The sequence below is a fragment of the Carassius auratus genome, unplaced genomic scaffold (assembly GCF_003368295.1).
Source record: "Carassius auratus strain Wakin unplaced genomic scaffold, ASM336829v1 scaf_tig00214480, whole genome shotgun sequence".
NCBI lineage: Eukaryota > Metazoa > Chordata > Actinopteri > Cypriniformes > Cyprinidae > Carassius > Carassius auratus.
The window spans coordinates 555,994-575,582 of record NW_020527673.1 but is presented as its reverse complement, the minus strand read 5'-3'; the positions used below and the strand labels follow the sequence as shown (position 1 = coordinate 575,582).

General features: G+C 37.5%; 1 protein-coding gene across 2 annotated transcripts in view; it reads left to right on the top strand.

The window, feature by feature from the left end:
- The window catches only part of elfn1a (extracellular leucine-rich repeat and fibronectin type III domain containing 1a), an 81,712-nt gene extending 76,856 nt beyond the window's left edge, over positions 1–4,856 (top strand). For both annotated transcript variants that reach the window (XM_026257732.1, XM_026257733.1), the window contains one exon: positions 1,878–4,856. In XM_026257732.1, the coding sequence (XP_026113517.1) occupies positions 2,282–4,675 (2,394 nt within the window). In that variant the 5' untranslated portion in view covers positions 1,878–2,281 and the 3' untranslated portion in view covers positions 4,676–4,856. The remainder of the gene's footprint in view (positions 1–1,877) is intronic.
- The last annotated feature ends 14,733 nt before the right edge of the window (positions 4,857–19,589 follow it).

Here is a 19,589-nt window from a genome sequence, read left to right as displayed (position 1 = left end):
CCACAAATTTGTGTAAAATGTAACGGTCATTTTTTCCGGCATGAGTTCAAATGATCCAAAGAGCATCTTGAGCTTCAGTGGAAGAAGAACAATCAATACAAAGAGTGACATGGTCAGTGTTACAATCCTGATTACTGACAGAATTAATTCTAGAAATAAGTGACAATGATTATAATAGATTTATTAAGATGTATACTGAGTTGTTTGTGGTTTAAACCATAGTGTGATCTTGCACATAGACAATCTAATGCATCACTTGTGAGAAACCCAGACAAATCTCAGTAAAATCCCATCTTTGATCCACTGCCTTCCATCGAGGGCTTTATAAACCGTGTCCATCTATACACTTGAGAAATGCTTCTTTCCTCTTCAGTGAAAGCCTCCTTGCATAATTTACTTGTGTAAAATCGGCATGCTCCCACTCTGCCAGTCACCTTGGCTTTCGCAGGGCAGGTAAGCAGCTGAAGTTACGGCTTACAGAGGGGCAATCAGACAGAGCAATTAGAATGAGTTTTTAGAGCAGTGAAAATCACTGTAAAGAATTCAATATTGTGCAAGTATTTACTCATAATTCCTCCATCTAGTGAAGCGACTTTTAGGAGCTTTCACCAGCTTCAAGGAGACACAGTGCAATAATGAATGACTTTCATTTTGTGCTGCCATTGTTGTGTTCTTTTGTAGTTTTATTCATATTGGTTGGATAATAATGTGCATTACTTGACATTGCGGTGATACCAATAGAGGACAAAGTGTTTTTTAGTTACTGGACAATATATTGTTCCTTTACTGTCATAGTAAAGTGAAATAAGGACAGTTCATAGCACTCAGGTTATTGCAAAATACAAACTCGCACATACACATATACACACACAGCAATTGTCTTTATATTCACGGTTAGAAGAAGGAAAGAAAGAAAGTGGAAAGAAAGCCCTTTGCTTTCAAACCAGTTCCCATCCTCTCTTAACTCAGAAAATGATTTGTGATACAGCCAACATTGCTTAGAGCTGTCTCAATGTGGTTGCAAAGCCTGCCAGGGATGACTGTGAACTGAAGCTCCCTCTTGTTTCTACCACCCCAGGGAACATACCTTCTCTCTGTGAGGGCAGTGCCTTTCAAAGAAATACTATTCCCGTGTGATTTCCTCCTGCTTCATAGCTGAGTATTTAATTTAAAAATAAATAAGCATCAAGAAAAAGCTTGCTTAAAAAATCTGGAGGCAAAACTGCTTGTGTAGTATAGAATCACCCATAGTATTATTTATTTGAAGAATTTGTTTTGTGTTTAGTAATTGATTAGGTGATTTTTTTTTTTTTTTTTTTTTTTTGGCCCAATGTATCTTTATATCCTTAAAGATTAGATGCAATTCTTCCAAACTATGCATTTTAATTAGCTAAACTGGTCTCAAGAGGTAATGCTTGTTTTGACATTTTAAAGGACAACGAGTAATTGATCTCTTTCATCCCTCGAGTATTGGTTCTGCTCATTTGGATGGTCTCAGAGTTAATTGAGGGAGAAAAGGGACACTTTTGTTTTCTTTTATCTGTCAGGTGGAAATTGGCCAATGGTTTCCGATAATAGCAATATGTCACAGGATCTTTAAGGAAGGAAAATTGTGTGCAAAATAAATTGATGGTCAGCTAACAAAGTTATTATTTTACCTTCCACATGTCCATATGAATAAGACATCACAGAAATAAATACAATGAAACAATATTAATTATTCCTTTGAGCTTGCACACATACATTGCAGACCACATTGTATGGTATGAACCATGTAATCTCTGTTGCATGTTGAACTGTATTTAGAATATTGCTTTTCTAATTTAAAGACTTTGTGAGCGTCAGTCAATGCTTCCTTTTTTTCTTTTCTTATCCAGGTTGCACCTCTGGGCCTATAAATGAGACTAAAATGGTGGAATAGAAGAAAAGACAAGAGGATGAAAGCCATCAACAATGCTCTACCCTGGGGAAATAAATACAGGCCATTTTGAATTGGTGAAACATTAAGACCCAGCTCTAGCACTCCACTAGTGTGAAAACTTCTCTATTGGAGACTTAACCTGTAAATGCATAAGCTATGGACAGCAGGTTTAATAAGGGGCTGACATATCAGTGCAGAAATCCTCAACTCATGTGAAATAATTCTCTGGACCAGAGACTGGACATTTTGTCCCTTGGCTAAAGAGAAAGGGTTTATTACCCTACTTAAATACTGTGAGGCTCCATCCAGCCTAGTTTGAACTCAAGTGGTACCCCAAGCTGCTACCAACTGGCATCGCTCATGGCTTCCAGAAAGGCATCAGGAGCTAGTATTCGAGGCATGGTGAAGAGTGCCTTCTTCTGGTCTTTGGCCATAGTTTATCTGACTCACATAGGTGGAGTGATGGGGGATTGTTGGCTCATAGAGGGTGAAAAGGGCTTTGTATGGCTGGCCATTTGCAGCCAAAACCAGCCACCCTATGAGGCCATCCCTCAGCATATCAACAGCACCATAGTGGACCTTCGATTGAATGAGAACAAGATCAAAAGCATCCACTACTCTGCCCTTAGCCGCTTTACCAACCTCACATACCTGAATCTGACCAAGAATGAGATTAATTACATTGAGGACGGGGCTTTTTCAGCCCAGTTCAACTTGCAGGTTCTCCAGTTAGGTTTCAATAAGTTGCGTAACTTAACCGAAGGGATTCTCAGGGGTTTGGGGAAGCTGCAGTACCTCTACCTCCAGGCCAACCTGATTGAGACTGTGACACCCAATGCCTTCTGGGAGTGCCCAAACATAGAAAACATTGATCTTTCCATGAACCGCATCCAGGTGTTGGATGGGTCCACCTTCACCAGCCTGACTAAGCTGACCACCTGTGAACTCTACACCAACCCTTTCAACTGCTCCTGTGAGCTTTTGGGGTTTGTCAAGTGGCTATCGGTCTTTCCTAACAGGACAAGTGAACGGATGGTGTGCGATTCTCCTGCAGGAGTCTCGGGCTACAGTCTCCTAAGCCAGAATCCAAACAATCCCACATACCGGAATGCTCTGCATATGCTGTCCACTGTGTGCACGGAGGACTATGTGTCTACTTACATCCCTGTGCCTACCGAGACCACCACTTACCCTCCAGACTCGACGCCGTGTGGGTTGGAAGACTGTCCTTCAGGGACTGAACCGGAGGGAATCAGCATCAGTCCCACATACATAGACTTAGATGTGAAACCAATCATGAAACTCAAGCAAGTGTCTCATGCGAACGCAGTAATCACTGTTCAGATCCCTTACCCCTACAAGAAGATGTACATCCTTGTCCTGTACAACAACAGCTTCTTCACGGATATACAGAATCTAAAGCGGCAGAAGGAGGATATTGAACTGAAAAACCTGAAACCCCACACCGATTACACCTACTGTGTGGCTTCCATAAGAAACTCATTGCGTTTCAATCATACATGTCTGACACTATCCACTGGGCATAAGAATGGGAAAGAGCGAGACGTTAGTACGGCAACAGCCACTCACTACATAATGACTATCTTAGGATGTCTTTTCAGTATGGTAATTGTTTTAGGGATCGTGTATTACTGTCTGCGAAAAAAGAGACAACAAGATGAAAAGCACAAAAAGACAGGCAGCTTAAAAAAGAACATAATTGAGTTAAAATATGGCGGTGAGCTGGAGGGCGGGACAATATCCAGGATGACTCAAAAGCAAATGATGACTGGGGAGAGCATGACCCGCATGCCCTATCTACCTTCCGCCAGTGAAATCGAGCAATACAAACTGCAAGACATCAGCGACACTCCGAAAATAGCCAAAGGGAATTATATGGAAGTGAGAACAGGGGAGCACTCAGATCGAAGGGAATGTGAGATGTCCATGCCTGGCAACAGCCAAGGCACAGTTCCCGAGATCTCGACAATTGCGAAGGAGGTGGACAAGGTCAACCAGATTATTAACAATTGCATAGATGCTCTGAAATCAGAGTCCACCTCCTTCCAAGGGGTGAAATCTGGTGCCGTGTCAACAGCTGAACCTCAGTTGGTACTGATCTCAGAGCAGCCTCAGAGCAAGTCTAGCTTCCTGTCACCTGTCTACAAGGACAGCTACCACCACTCTTTACAAAGACATCATGCATCAGATGCCTCTCCAAAGCGTCCGAGTACAGCCACTGGTGGGCCAATGCGGAGTCCAAGGCCTTACCGTTCAGAGGTGTCCTACAAGTCAGAGTCGAAGTACATAGAGAAGACTTCACCCACAGGGGAGACTATTCTGACCATCACGCCCGCTGCTGCGATACTAAGGGCAGAGGCGGAGAAGATCCGACAGTATAGTGAACATCGGCACTCCTACCCCGACGCCCACCAAATTGAAGAGTTGGAAGAACCAGATAGTCGGAAAGCCTCCATTTTGGAGCCCCTGACGCGGCCTCGTGCCAGAGACTTGGCTTACTCGCAACTCTCTCCCCAGTACCACAATCTCAGTTACTCATCTAGTCCCGAGTACTACTGCAAACCATCGCACAGCATCTGGGAGCGCTTTAAACTCCATCGCAAGCGACACAAAAATGAGGAGTACATGGCCGCAGGCCATGCTCTGAGGAAAAAAGTGCAGTTTGCTAAGGATGAAGACCTTCATGACATTCTAGATTACTGGAAGGGAGTGTCAGCCCAACAAAAATCTTAATCTACTCAAGTTTTTGTCTGTGTCTTTTTCATTTTTTGATGGACCATAATGAACAGAACCAGAAGAAATCCTTAATCTAGTGAAATCACATTCTAATGGATAAATATTACACTACAGTGAATTTCAACTTAGGGAAAAAGGTTTGTGTATCAACATTAAAAGATGTTACTTAAAGCAACAAGAGGAGAATATATTGCAAATATAATGTATATATATATATATATATATATATATATATATATATATATATATATATATATATATATATATATATATATATATATATATATGTTGAAATGGATTTTTAGTAATTGATTACAGCATGGCCAAGTCCTGTGACTGGATTAGCTGTTGGGTACTGTGAGACTAAAACGAATCCAACAGTGAAAAGACAGCTTATGAAATCTTAGTATTTCTTCTGCAGGACTGTAATTTATGGACCATTTTTCTCCCAATATTTGAGTTTGTTCTAAATACAAATGAACTATGTACAGATACTGTTTCTATATTTGCAACGTTTGCTGTTAAAATATTGAGAAAATCAAATCTATAATGTGTATGATTCAGGTTTAGACCATGGATTTCGGAGTTAGCTCCTGTGATATTATCTGTCCTTAAATGAATGTTTACCGTCCTGATGGATAAACATTGCACTGGTCAATGAAATGATATATTTTCCTTTAGGCCACAGTTTACGCTACCCTGCTTTGCCAATTTTCTGTTTAATCCATGCCACTGATCAGACCGCACAAGATTACACAAAGGCTGATGTGATGTTACATTTGTGTATCATAACCACAAAGTGAATCAGTTTGGTTGGGATGGTGTAGATGAAACATTTGCATACATCATTTCAATGTCAAAGTGGAAGAAAATGATACATAAAGTAGAGTATTTTGATACACATTTATGTCTGATTTGTTTACCAGTAAAGCACTCCACAAAACATGCACTTCTGCTTTGACCTTACGATGCCTAATAGTACTGAGGGGTTATCTGATCGTGAACCAAAGTGCTTGGGTGGCAGCTCATCACACATTTTTCTGCAGATGTTTCCACCAATCTCGAGCCAACAGCCCTATGGATGAATGTATTACATACATGAAGCAGCCTTTTCAGCTGCAGTTTCTTTGCTGTTTTTGTTGTTGTTGTTTTTTACAATCACATAATCCCCATTTTTCATGCTGTATGCTGAGTTTTGATATTCATACTTCTTTTCAGTTTCATGCATTTGGCATTTCTGTCAACAATATTTAATCAATCAGAAAAAAAAAAGTTTATAAACCTAAGGGTATTGTTTTAGGCTTTTGTACTGTTCGGCGGGTAAAAATGCTTTTGTAAATGTTGAATGCCACTGCACGGACCCTGCGATGATCACTGCTGATCTGAAAGGTGAGACATGAGTAAGAAAGACTAAATTACCCAGCTGAACTGTTGCCACTGGATTTGTACATCAGCTATTTAGAGAAATGCAGGAAGTAACTGGGTTGTCCGATTTCTTTCTTCTTCTTTTTTTTATTTAAACCGCCTTAATCTTCTGGAAATATCTGTATAAATGTATTTTTCTTTAAGTGTTGATGTTTTTGAAAAGTCTTCATCTGTTGTCATTTTTTTAAAAGAATATACATTTCAGTAGATTTCAACAGCTGTCAGGTTTATAGGTAATCTAGCAAGTAACCTACATGTTTTTATATTGCATAGTGTAGCACTCCTGTATCTCATTCAACTTATAAATGTTGGGAAATCTGTGAACGGAGAGCAACAGATACAAACAAGAGCACAATGAGTGTTTTTTTGTATTTCTTAAAACTATGTTACCTGCTTTCAGACAAAGTACTGTGAAATAAAGGAAAGAGTGCACCCACATTGTCATGATCCTTATGATAACAGTTCTCTGGAAGCCTCTGCTTTACAAAATATTCACACAAAAAATGCATAAATTGTTACAAGGAGTGACACTTAATTTAAAATAATCGGGTAAACAATTATGTGGTATAATGACCATATTTCAATATTTACTGAGAAATTCCTTAAAAGGAAGATTATTCAAAAACATTTTGTTATAGGATGACCATACATGTCCTAGCTGGGATTTCTAATTTGCCTAAAATGTCTGGTTTTGGCTTTGTTTTCCCACATGCTGGAGGCAATGACTGAAACACAGTTAGTATAGTTAATACAATTGTAGCATGTCTACAGAGGACGCTCAAAATAGTGCAAATACGTTCACAGGTCTGGGAGAATGAAGATGTATGGGCATATAATTGTGTCAAATGAAAACATTGAATATTACAAACCTAAAGTACAGACCACAGTGAAACACAGTTTATCATGCCAGAGCCTTCATACAGAATAATAGGTGGCAAATATTATCACCCTATGTCACGAATGATTAATTTATCTGCTGACTAGGGGAAATGATAATTCATAACGAACTTCAAAGATCTTTGTGATTGGTAAAATAAATATTCAGTGTGTTGCCTGACATTTGGTGAGGCAAGAATTTGCATACAATTCAGAGACACGATTAATTGCATTTATTTATTTATTTTTACTTAATCACGCTAAATTATCATGTTTAACAGCCCTAATTCTGACTTTTAAAGACTCTGAAATTTGCTAGTTTTCCCTATTTGTAGTAGTACACAGTAGGGCTGTCAAAATGGCTGAAAAAGTAAATTCTTATTTGCAATTAAATATGATCAAAATTCGAATTATATTCCAATTTAAATGCATAATATTAGTTAGGGTGAAGAAAAGCTTTTGGCTTCTCTTCTGAGGCCACAAGAGGGCACATTGGAAAAAATATTACTAAAGCACATATATTCAAAGCATAAAAAAATATGACTGTGAAAAAAAGTGCATAATATTTAAAATAATGTTTTGTAAACCAATTACAATTAAGTAGCTTAAAGAACTATAAAAACCCAACATAAAGTTTTGACCCACCTTTAATTTTACTTACATTTCTAAACATGGGGTTCTGTTGTGCAAGACACGAATGCAACGGTGATAGAAGATATGCCTCTCGTGAAATACGCGTTCTGTGGGAATTAGTGATGCGCGGGTCCGCTTTTCTGAAATTATCTGACCCACCCCGCAATTAAAATAAAAATTTCTTGCCTCGCCCCACGCATCGGGGACATCACATAAGTTAGTTGTTTTTAGACCATTCCTATTGTGACCTTATCAAAGAACCTAATAAAATATGAAAATATATATTCCAAATATTTAAAATATGCTATAGGGAATTACACTAGTGATGGTTTGAATTGTTTTCGTTCATCGAATCCATTGACTCATATTTCTCATTCACTGAAGTTCCTCCCTCCACAGCAGCACGCGAGCTCCCCGCTATTAGCAGCGCATGCGCGTGAACAGCTCTGTGAACTGTTTCATCCTGTCAGAGTTACTCAGTGTTGCCAGACGTACAATAATTATTGTATTTGTACAATACTTTTTACCTCTGTACGATGTACGATCAATAATGAAATAAATCCCATAATGTACGTTAATTTCAAAATTTTATGAAAATTTGCAGTCATAGGGCTTCTTTACTCATACACGAATCCGGCTCATTACAGACACTCTAAATACGTTAATGTGCACCTGAGGGTGTGTTAAGAATGCAGGAAAAGCCAATGAACACTAGTTGCAGTCCATGATAGCAATAACCCCTTCAACATCTGACAAATTGCAGGATTCCAATGACAGCGGCTCAGATGTGGAGTTAACTGCACCAAGCAGCAACAGCTAAATTCCTTCTTCACTGGACGCCACAAAGCAAGTGTTAAAAATCATTTTAATATGCTTTAATATGCACCGCGACGCAGACAGTCACTGAAAATAATGGGATAGTATTTTGTCTCACTGCTTCCGTCCAACAATACGCCTTGTTACCTATTGTGGTAATTTGCAGGTCGTGTCAAAATGTTGTTGGTTTAGAATAGATAAATAACTATTTTGACTCGTGTATGATAATTTTCTTCCAAATATGATAATTTTGAACTTCTGGTACTATACTTGGAAATGTCCAATCTGGCAACACTGGAGTTACTCAAGATGTGACGGAGCATTTGATTTGTTGAATGTAGTGAACTAATACGATCTTCTTGTAGGTGAGTTGAATTAACTGATACATATCGTTCGAGAACGAAATGAATGAGAGTATACAGCAGGGTAAGTCGGCAAAGCATGTAAATCTCGATCAGCAATAAGCAGATACAAAACGCAGTTAGGTGCTTATCGGAAGAACTTATTTAGACTATTTATTTAATAGTCATACACACACTTTAATAAAGCCAAATCAGTTTTTGTCACAAGTAAATAGGTTCATTGACTTAAAACATAACAAAAGACACTCTTTTCGCCACCTGCGTATTTGTGTAATATGAAGAAATGGTCACTGAACAAATCAGTGAAAGAATCTGAATGAATCATTTTGGTGAACGAATTGAAAATTAACAAATCTCTTGAAAGAATCTAAATTTCCGCCATTAAATTCCACGCAACATAAATTGATTTTTGTTTTTTAATTGTTTTTAGTGACCCGCCCGCGGGTTATGAGAGGACCCGCGCATCACTAGTGTGAAAGGTCAAAACTGAAACCATGCCAAAACAAGATCTTCTCCACATTGATGTTCTCGTTTTCCCCAATATTTTGATTGAACATCGCAGCAGCGCTGAATCTAACTGCTTCAACTGTAAAAGTTCACAAAAACATAATAATGCAATGACACTTAGTCATTGCATCTCTTGCACCACTGATCAAGGCCAAAGTATTCGACCATCTGCATCCACGTGCCGTCGGCGTTGTGTAATTTTGGTCATCAAGAGGGCTCCCGGACAGCCGCGCATCCGTCCTCGCGTCGCAGGTCTCAAAAAGTGCCTTCAGGTGGATGGGGTGCGCGGCTGACAACAGCACATGCACGAGGTGAATGAATACAAAAGTGGTACTGCTTGTCATGCTCGTCTTCCTTTTGAAAGGGGGGTTGAAATGCTATTTCATGCATATTGAGTTTTTTACACTGTTAAAGAGTTGGATTCCCATGCTAAACATGGACAAAGTTTCAAAAATTAAGTTGTACGTTTGAAGGAGTATTTCTGTTCCAAAAATACTCCTTCCGGTTTGTCACAAGTTTCGGAAAGTTTTTTTCGAGTATGGCTCTGTGTGACGTTAGATGGAGCGGAATTTCCATATATGGGTCCTAAGGGCACTTCTCCCGGAAGAGCGCGCGCTCCAGTATAGCAGAGCACTGAGAGCAGAGGCATTCACTGATCAGAGCGAGAGCGTCGCGAAATGTCACAAAAGGAGTGTATTTTTGGTTGCCAGGGCAAGACAACCCTGCACAGATTACCAAAAAAAAACAGCATTAAGGGACCAGTGGATGGAGTTTATTTTTACAGAGCATCAACGGAGTTGTGCAAGTGTTTGTGTTTTACAAACAAGACCCAGTTTGACGACGGATTTGCGTATCGTTTATTTCTTAAGGATGATGCAATCCCAACGAAAAAGGGTCACGATCGTGTGTTGGAACCGTGTGAGGTGAGTAAAACTGCTTCAAATATCTCTGCCTTCTTGTTAGTGCGTCCGCCTCCCATGCCGAGACCCGGGTTCGAGCCCCGCTCGGAGCGAGTCGTTGCTGCTGCTGCTCTCGTTCAGTTTCAGCCTCGGGATCTGATTCTGGATCATAAATATACGCTGAATCTGACTGTTAGCCATGGTTTGTTTTGGTTGTTTTTTTTCCTCACGGTGTCACAGCTTCCACATGCTCTCAACGCAAAAGCCTACTGGCGCTCGTGATTCTTTAGCTCCGCCCACAGGTCACGCCTCCAGTCAGTCGTGTTTTTCCGGGAAAAATCGGTACAGACTATCTTTCTCTTATGAATATAATAAAACTAAAGACTTTTTGGAGTTATGAAGGATGCAGTACTACTCTATAGGTACTCAAGATTAACAGGATATTGAGTGAAAACGAGCATTTCACCCCCCCTTTTTGAAAGCTGTGTGGATGAAGCTGTGTGGAAGACGGAACGCTATATATATAGTATAAAGTAGCTGTTAGATTTGTAACTGGGTGAGTAAGTTGTCAAAGTCAGTGCTTTACAATGTAAACAGTATAAAATATATTCAGTAAGCAAGCAGACTAAAATATCGATCAGAATCACTAACAACAATCCGGAGGTATTTTCAAGACTCTTAGATCAGAACTGATCAGGTATACAGAGTTACTTCTCCAGCATCTTGCACCAATCACTGTAAAACCCAGGATGGATGTGCATCTCTCCTCATTTCCCTCTTGAAACATGGTCAAGTCAAGCATAGTTTATTTATATAGTGCTTTTAATAATACAGATCAAAGCAAAGCAACTTTACAGTATTAAATATGAAAATAGTGTGTCAGTCAATAATGCAGAAGGACATTAGTAAACTCAGTTTTTAGTCAGTTTAAAAGGCAGTTTATCATTGAATTCAGTGATATCATCCTTCAGCTCGTGTCAGTTTAAATAGTATCTGTGGAATCGTTTGCAATCATGTCAATGATATAGCTGTAAAGTGACCACAACGAAGCAAGCCAGAGGCGACAAGGAACCAAAACTCCATCTGTGACAAAATGGAGAAAAAACAAGGTCTTTACAGGGGATCCACCATCTGGTCTGGATATGTACTGGATCCGGGTGACTGCAGTGACCTCCGAATAAAAAAGAAACAGATTAATATAATTGAAGATGTTAATATCTATACGATGTTTGATAGGGAGCCAGTGCAGTGTTTACAGAACTGGGCTAATCCAGTCATACTTCCTGATTCTAGGAAGAACTCTAGCTGCTGCATTTTATTATTCATAAGAAAATGATGACATTAATACCTAAATTGCTTTATTAACAGTAGACATGCATGCACAGCCATATTAATGATTATTCCCATTGCATCTTGTCATCATGTACAGAGCAGTGGTTACATTTTCATGCATAATTTGCACACCTGGTAAGCAGTTGTTGTAAACCTCATCGCAGTGTCTGCAGGGTGTACATTTTGAAGAATTCCTGGCACGGCTTAGACTTGTTCTCCATTTTGTTCCACCTGTATATTGAGATGAGGAGCATGAAAACAGCATTATTACAAAGATAAACATTCAGACATGGCAACTGAGAAATGTAATGTTATGGCACCTTTTTAAACCTCTAATCAAATATGTAAAAGAAAACTCTCCGTCAAGCCAGCTGGATTGTGCCCGCTTTCGAAAGGAGTCTGTATACAGTACAACAGACTTCTGAGTTTGGAACAAACCAAAGACAGACTTAATAACGTAGCATCACCCTCCTCCAGGATCACGTAAAGAAGAATTTCCAACAGGACAGCATCTGGCAACTATTGGGTATTAAAAAAATAAAATAAAAAAAATAAATAAATGCATGTTTACAAAAGCTACTTCAATGTTCTAAATTTAACTACAGCCTAATCCTGGTTTAATCCAAGCCCTGTCTGTGAAAGTAGACCTACAGTAAAAGTTATAAGGAATTATGAACCGGTCCATTATATTTTGTATAGATAATAAAAAATAAAAAATAATAAAAAATTGTTTTGCATTCACATGCTTACAACTTCAACTGGTACACAGAACAGTTCTGCGCATACTGCACATGCATAGTATTAGAGAAAACACACCTCAATAGTGCAAAAAAAAAAAAAGGATTCTTCTTTTAAGAACTCTTAAGTTAATGTATTTCACACAATCTCCTGAAAGACTAAACATGCAAAAATATATGGTTAGTGTTGCACATTTATCTTCTATCATTCCAGTCAAACAACATTCTTTTATATTATTCAATAGACTGTTAACACGCTAACAAACGTTAATATTTAATGGTATGTCAAACGTAATTATTTGAAGTTAATGGTAGGCCCCTAACAAGGTACACAAACAACGTTGCTACCACTAATTAGATTTCATTGAACAATTAAACCAAAGTAGGCAAAGTTACACTGTCGTTCACCAAGATAACTATTAAAATCAAACTTACTACGCAAAAAAACATTAATTACTCCGATGACCAATTTCTGAACTTACCGTTTGATCAATCGCAACCATTACTTCTTCTTCTTCTTCTTTCAATTTTTTTGGCGGTTGGCAACTAACTTTAATAGTGCATTACCGCCACCTGCTGGACTGGGGTGTGGTACTGGATCGCAACCATTACTGAAGCGTTTGGGTGCAGTTATATCTGATTGGTTGCGCTCACGTTGGTCGATACTGATTGGCTCCCACCGAATGGCAGGTCCCACCTACCATCCGGCTGCCAGTTACTGCCTTCCGGCTGTCAATGGCAGCCACTTCCTGCTGCCAGCTGCCAATTTTTTATCTGAACCCCTGCTGTTTTTATTTTAAATTCGATGAATATTCGAAATTCATTTTTTTTTTAATTGATTTATTTATTTTTGACAGCCCAAGTACACTGCAGCATTTCTGCACTTGATTAACTCGTTTAAGGGCTCCTGACAACATAACAAACTAAAAAAAAAAAAAAAAAACTTTGTTGTTATGTTAATTAATGTAAATTAGCTGTTAAAACAGTAATGAGGATTCGATAACTATATATTGTACATGAAGTTTCACAGTTCCAAGCTAAGAAACTGATTAGTAACTGATTTGCCTATGATCAATCCAAAGAGCCACTTACTCCTTGGCCTTGTATTGTGATATGATATATGGTATTAGTGAAATATCTAAATTCTTTAGTATTATGAATGACTGCTGACTGACTGAAGAAGGGTGCATTTAACATTTCTTACCTTCTTTCTCAATAACTCCAGGCATTTTAATCTCAAGGTCAGAGGTTTCTTCCATAAATGCTCATACTTTTTCTAATAAACCATATTTCTTTTTGACAGATAGATCCTGGCATCTGCAAATGGATAGCAAGCAACGAAAATTACATCAAGATTTGAGTTCTTTTGCATTCATCAAAATGAATCGCTGAACAGCAATATCAAATATATTTCAGAAAAGAAATTATGCTTTGCCCAGTTGAAGCAGGTTAACAGTTGTGGGGTTAGAAGATGCCTTGTCAAACCAAAGACCCTGCAGATTTCATGTTTTCATCAGGCCAAAATAATGTGCAGCCTGTCAATCACATCAGGCATTGATTGCAGAGACATAAATAAATCATTTAAAAAAAAAATTATTAGTGTTCCTGTAGCTCAATTGGTAGAGCATTGCGCTATCAAGGTCGGGGGTTCGATTCCCCGGGAACACATGATAGGTAAGAATGTACAGCCTGAATGCACTGTAAGTCGCTTGCCTCTGCTTAATGCATAAATTTAAGCTTATATTGTAATGGTGATTATAACAGAATAATGAGAAGTTAATTTAATTTTCATATGTAGGTACAGTATAAGTAAATATCATATTTCATGATATCCAAACATCGAAGAAACAGATTTTTTACATTGTAGTCTCTGACTTAAACCTGGGTCTAACTGAAGAAAAAATAAACAAAGGATACAGAGTGAATACACTGGGATGTATTGCCAATAAATTAATAAATTAACTTTAAAATTGATTTTACTACTTAAAAAATCTGGTTCTAATTCAAAAACAAAACCAATGACATTTTAGAAGAAACTGCATTCACTCTTTGTATACCTGTGTACGTTATATATACAAAAGTAATACATAAATCAACCCTTTCCATCTCTAACATTTTTTAAAGCAACTACATTCCTCAAAAATCAATGATTTCACTGCTCACACTAGAAGGATGTTATATCTTTTCTTCCCCAGATGTCATCCTAGTTGACACATGTAATGCAATACAAAAAAAAAAAAAAAAAAAACTCACCTAGCTGTCATAACTGTGTAATTCAACAGAGCTTCTCCACACTGGAGGGTCTTGTTATTGCAGCTGGTCTCTGTGGAATTCTGAACCCAGATTTAATTTAATTGACCAAAGGCTAAAGGCTGTGAGACGTATTTAATCTAGTCGTGTTTGGTGGACAGTTCAAGCACTCTGCTCCCCATCAGCAGATGTACGGTGAGTAGGAGCACTCAGAAGAGACTCACGAGTTGTATGGCTGTTTTATTGCTGAATTATATGAGGTGCCACTTGTGTTGCAGCCATAGTTCTTTGTACTGCCGTCATCTGTCTCATCTGGAGAAGAGGTGATGCAGCCAGCTTTACAAATCCCCAGAGAGCTGCTGGAAGATGCAAATGTGCCTGTGAGTGTTCAGATTCATGGTGTTCCTTCTGCCATCTTTGGAGATAAACTAACATCTATCCATGTTACAAGCCTCAAGATTATTTGGCATGAGATGAGGTTCATTCTGTGCTTTAGAACTAAATGAAAGCTCTCTGATGCCTTGAATGTAGTACACCTAGAGATAAAGAACAGAAAGATAAGCTATCAAAATTAAATTTGTATTTGTTCAAATATGGCACAAAAACACACAATTTATTTGACACTGATGCCAAATGCTTTTGATTGTCCGATGCATTGTAACTGATCAATACATGCCAGTTTGAGAAAGCAGAAATGTGACTGAGATACAAGTTCTTTGAAGATTTTCAGTCAAGATTGACTTAAAGGGTTCATAACGTGCAGAATAAAATTTTCCCATCTTTTGCTTGATTGCTTTATGCTATTTAGACATGAAAACCTTGAGCTGTTTCTGGGTGCGTTGAGAAGCTCTGCTTGTTCTTTTGAAGGAATCCAATGAGTGTCAGAAGTTTATTTTTAGTAAGATTCCTGATTATTTCAGTATCAATTTAAATAGTTTTTGCTGCACATTTCAGTGCAGATTTTTTTGTGAATTGCAACAATTTGATTAAATACATTCAAAAGACAGACAGGGCATAAATATAGGGCACTTTTCACATACAAAATTGACATTCACACAGGCACAACAATAAAGATTGTATGGCATTAAATTTAGACTTATAAAATAGGACATATATGGAAAATAGCAGTGTGACTAATCTGTGTAATATTTCCATGTGCGTTCCATGGAAGAAAGAAAGTGTGGAACAGCATAAGGGTGAGTATATTAACTTTTTATTCTATTATTATTTTATTTTATTTTTTAATTAAACTATCCTGTTAAATCCACTGAACTAGATAAAGCATGGCTAAAACTAAAGTCTTCTGTTCCCTTCTGATAAAACTGATTTGGCTGCTACTTAGAGAAAGCCATCCAAAAGACAACAGTCCAGGCAGAGAGAGCGAGCGAGTGAGAGAGACAGAGAGAAATCAAACTACTATAATTCTGTGCTGAGTGCTGAATATTACAAAATATAAAAAGCATGTATATTGTTAAGATCTATGTAAGTAATGATGCTCAAACAGATGTTAAATTGATAGTTCGCCCAATGTCATTTATTCATCCTCTTGTCATTCCAAACATGTATGACTTTCTTCTTTTATTGGAAACATAAAATAAGAATCTGAAGATATAAGGACAGTTGCACATTACACAATGCCATTTTATTTTCAAGGGATAGCTCACCCAAAAATGAAAATATTGTCATTAATTACTCACCCTCATGCCATCTTCTGAACACCAATTAAGATGTGTTTGCTGAAATCCGAGAGCTTTCTGACCCAATGTAACTACCATGTTCAATCTTTAAAATAGTCCATGTGATATCAGTGGTTCAGCCATAATTTTATGAAGCTAAAAGAATGCTGTCTTGTCCACACATTCTCAACAGAATAAACTGCTTTTCTGGGCCTTGAATGTGTCAGTTGTGTTGCTGTCTATGCAGGGTCAGAAATTTGTATTAGTTTTTTATTTCATAAAAAAATATCTCAATTTGTGTTCCAAAGATGAACGGGGTTTGGAATGACATGAGAGTGAGTACTTAATAACAGAATTTAAATTTTTGGCCTTTTAAAAGTCAAAATGAAGGTGCATGATAAACTGAAATCATGGCAGAAGGATGCTGTTGATAACATTTTATTGTACAGCCACTTAATCGTGTTGCAGTAAAATGGGCTATTAGTAATCCAATATTTCTTTTAAATTTTAAAACAGTAATAAAATATTTTAAACATGAAAAAATGTATGTGCATGTCACAAAAAAATTGAATAAATGTAAATAATAATAATAATAATAACTATGGTTATGTTTTTTTTTTATTGAAAAATGTTGAAAATCAATGTCGAATGGAAATACTTAAGCTTGCAAAACACTGCTCTTATACAAACATCGTAGACAGAAGGTTGACTCTGTTTGGATTTTTCAACAGATGCATAAAGTACACTAAGAAAGATGAGATCTGGCTTTGCATAACCCGGTGTCTAATTTGCCCTGTCCATCAGAGTTAGAGGTTTTTGTAACTTTGCCACTTGTTGGATAATCTTCTTATAGACTTTGAAACCTGAGCTCATCCTGACAATTCTTCCATCCTGAAGTGTTTAATTGAATGTACCTCATGCATGCACAGCCTCTACTTTCATGTTAATGACTCCGCATAGTAGATGATTGCAGAGGGCCCTGCGCATCTGAATAATAATCATTTCATTAGAAAAGGCTGTTAACATCAGGAGGTGTAGCAATTTGAATGCGACACTAAGGAATGTTTTCATTTACCTTTTGGGACATGATTTTAATTCACAGCGTCAGACTCATACAACCAATGTCAGTGGTGGGTCAATGACGTTTTAAACTTGTAATCACCGTGTTCACTTTAATTTTATAATTAAATGGACGCTAAAATATGATATAAGTTGATCATAGGGTAAATGTTATGAATTTTGCTTAATGTATATTTGTGGCATAAATTAAAAGGCAATAATTTTAGTACAATATAGAACGATAACATTGGTATACAGTACAGTAGTCCCCCATGATGCTATTCATGAAAGCATGTGTCAATAACATGAGAGGCAGGTTTGAATGCTCTATGGAGTGTTTTGACCTCAGTTCAATGATTGCAAACACCAAATGAAAAGTTAATTGTAGAGGAAATTATGCAAAGGTGGCACAGTATTAGATTCACAACAGAGCACAGAGAAAAGTTTCATGATGCTATAAATTCTTCTTTTAACATAAAACTTTGAAGTAATATTTATTATAATTAAAAATAATAATTTCTAAATTTTACAAGAAACATTTGGATGACACTTTATTAACCGTGAATAAGACAAGCAAAGTCAAAGAAAACATAGTTGTTGGTGCAGCGATGACAAGCTTCCTTGGGAGCGCTTAGACTGTGATGGGCAGAGATCCATAAATGTTCAAACGAAAGACACCGGGATGAACCAATCTGATAATCTACCAGAGAGCAGGAACAGAGCACACCAGAGGAACCAACGCTATCTCACGACCAATTCCTACGTAACGTATTATATGAGGTTGCTTATTCGTACGAATTTGTACGACCTCACTCGTACGATTTTATACGTCCCCAGTGACGGTTAGGTTTAGGGGCGGGGTTAGGTGTAGGTCATTCGTACAAATTCATATGAATTGTGCAAATCGTAAAATACGTACAATTTGGCAACAATCGTATTAATTTGTACGAGTGTGGTCGTACGAATTCGTACGAATAAGCCACCTTGTGAAAAATGTACGAATTGCCATGAGATCAGGTTGGAGGAACTGCAGAGTGAACAGGTATGAAACAATGATCTGACAAAGACATACCAAAACACTGAAACTAATATAGAGCAGCTAAAGAGCCCCAGCTGAACCTCGTGAACTCATCAACCAGAAGGGGCTGATGCATCTATGAACGTGACAGTAATTGCAGTTAGTCCATCCAAAAAAATACAACTAAAAATAAAAAGGGTTATTGAATAATTGCTTTAATGGAATTATTTCTATATAGTTTTTGGATTTAGATTAGCATTTGGTCACAATGGTGGAGAATAAAATTTTAAAGAGAAATCAAGCAATTTGCTGACATAACCTATGTTGCACTTATTCTGAATAAATAAATAAATGGTTTTCAATTCAACTGTTGTTGTTTAGGGCTACATTATATATACATGACAAAATGTATTATTTATCATTGTTTAAACAACATAAATTGTAGTTTAAAAAAATCTGGCATCTTGAACAGATTACTTGAGTAGCTCTACCTTTTCTTCTTCATCTTCTTCTTTTTAATGAAAATTGTGATTTCAGTTTACCGTAATATGAAAAATACTTAATTACAAAAAACTCATTTAGCTGCTGTTTAAAGGCAAAAAAGAAAGAAAGAAAAAAACTCAAAAGACCAAATTCTGCTGTTAATTTAAATAAATCACAGCCTTTGTGATTTCATAATCACACATATATTAAATCATATTGCTTAATAACCAATTTCATTAGAAGACGATGATATAGATATATACTGTACATATGCACACAGATTTTGACCATGAAGCTAAAGTCTGAATGTTTTTAAAAGAAGATAATCTCAACTTCTCGAGATACACTGGATATTCTATTTTAGGTCAAAGAAAATAAATATGGTAGTGCCATCAAAGATTACTCATGAAAGTACTGATAAGGGTGCAAAGTGAGGTTTGCGGCTTTACGGAAAATAAGATAAAGCAGAAGCCCTTTGAAAGCATCCAAGCATCAATTTCACACCGTCTTTAATCTAGACTGACTGGAGCTTTCTGAAGGAATAGAAGAACTGAGGGAAAGTGGAAAAGAAAGAGCCCAGGGCAAGCCCAGGCTTTTGGCAGGAGAAACGTGGCCCACAATCCAGAAGCCTTGACAGGATGCTGGAACGCTGAGCTGAACCTGCAGAATGGAGGAGTGAAGGGTGATGGGCACTGTTATAATGAAATTTTAAAAATGCTAAAATACATTTGTGAGACTGACCTTGGGCAGCCTCTGTATGTAAAATTTCTGCTGATGTCAGATTACTGCTGCGCTGCTCCAAAGGTTTTTTTTTTCTTACAGTATATCCTCTTTGAGC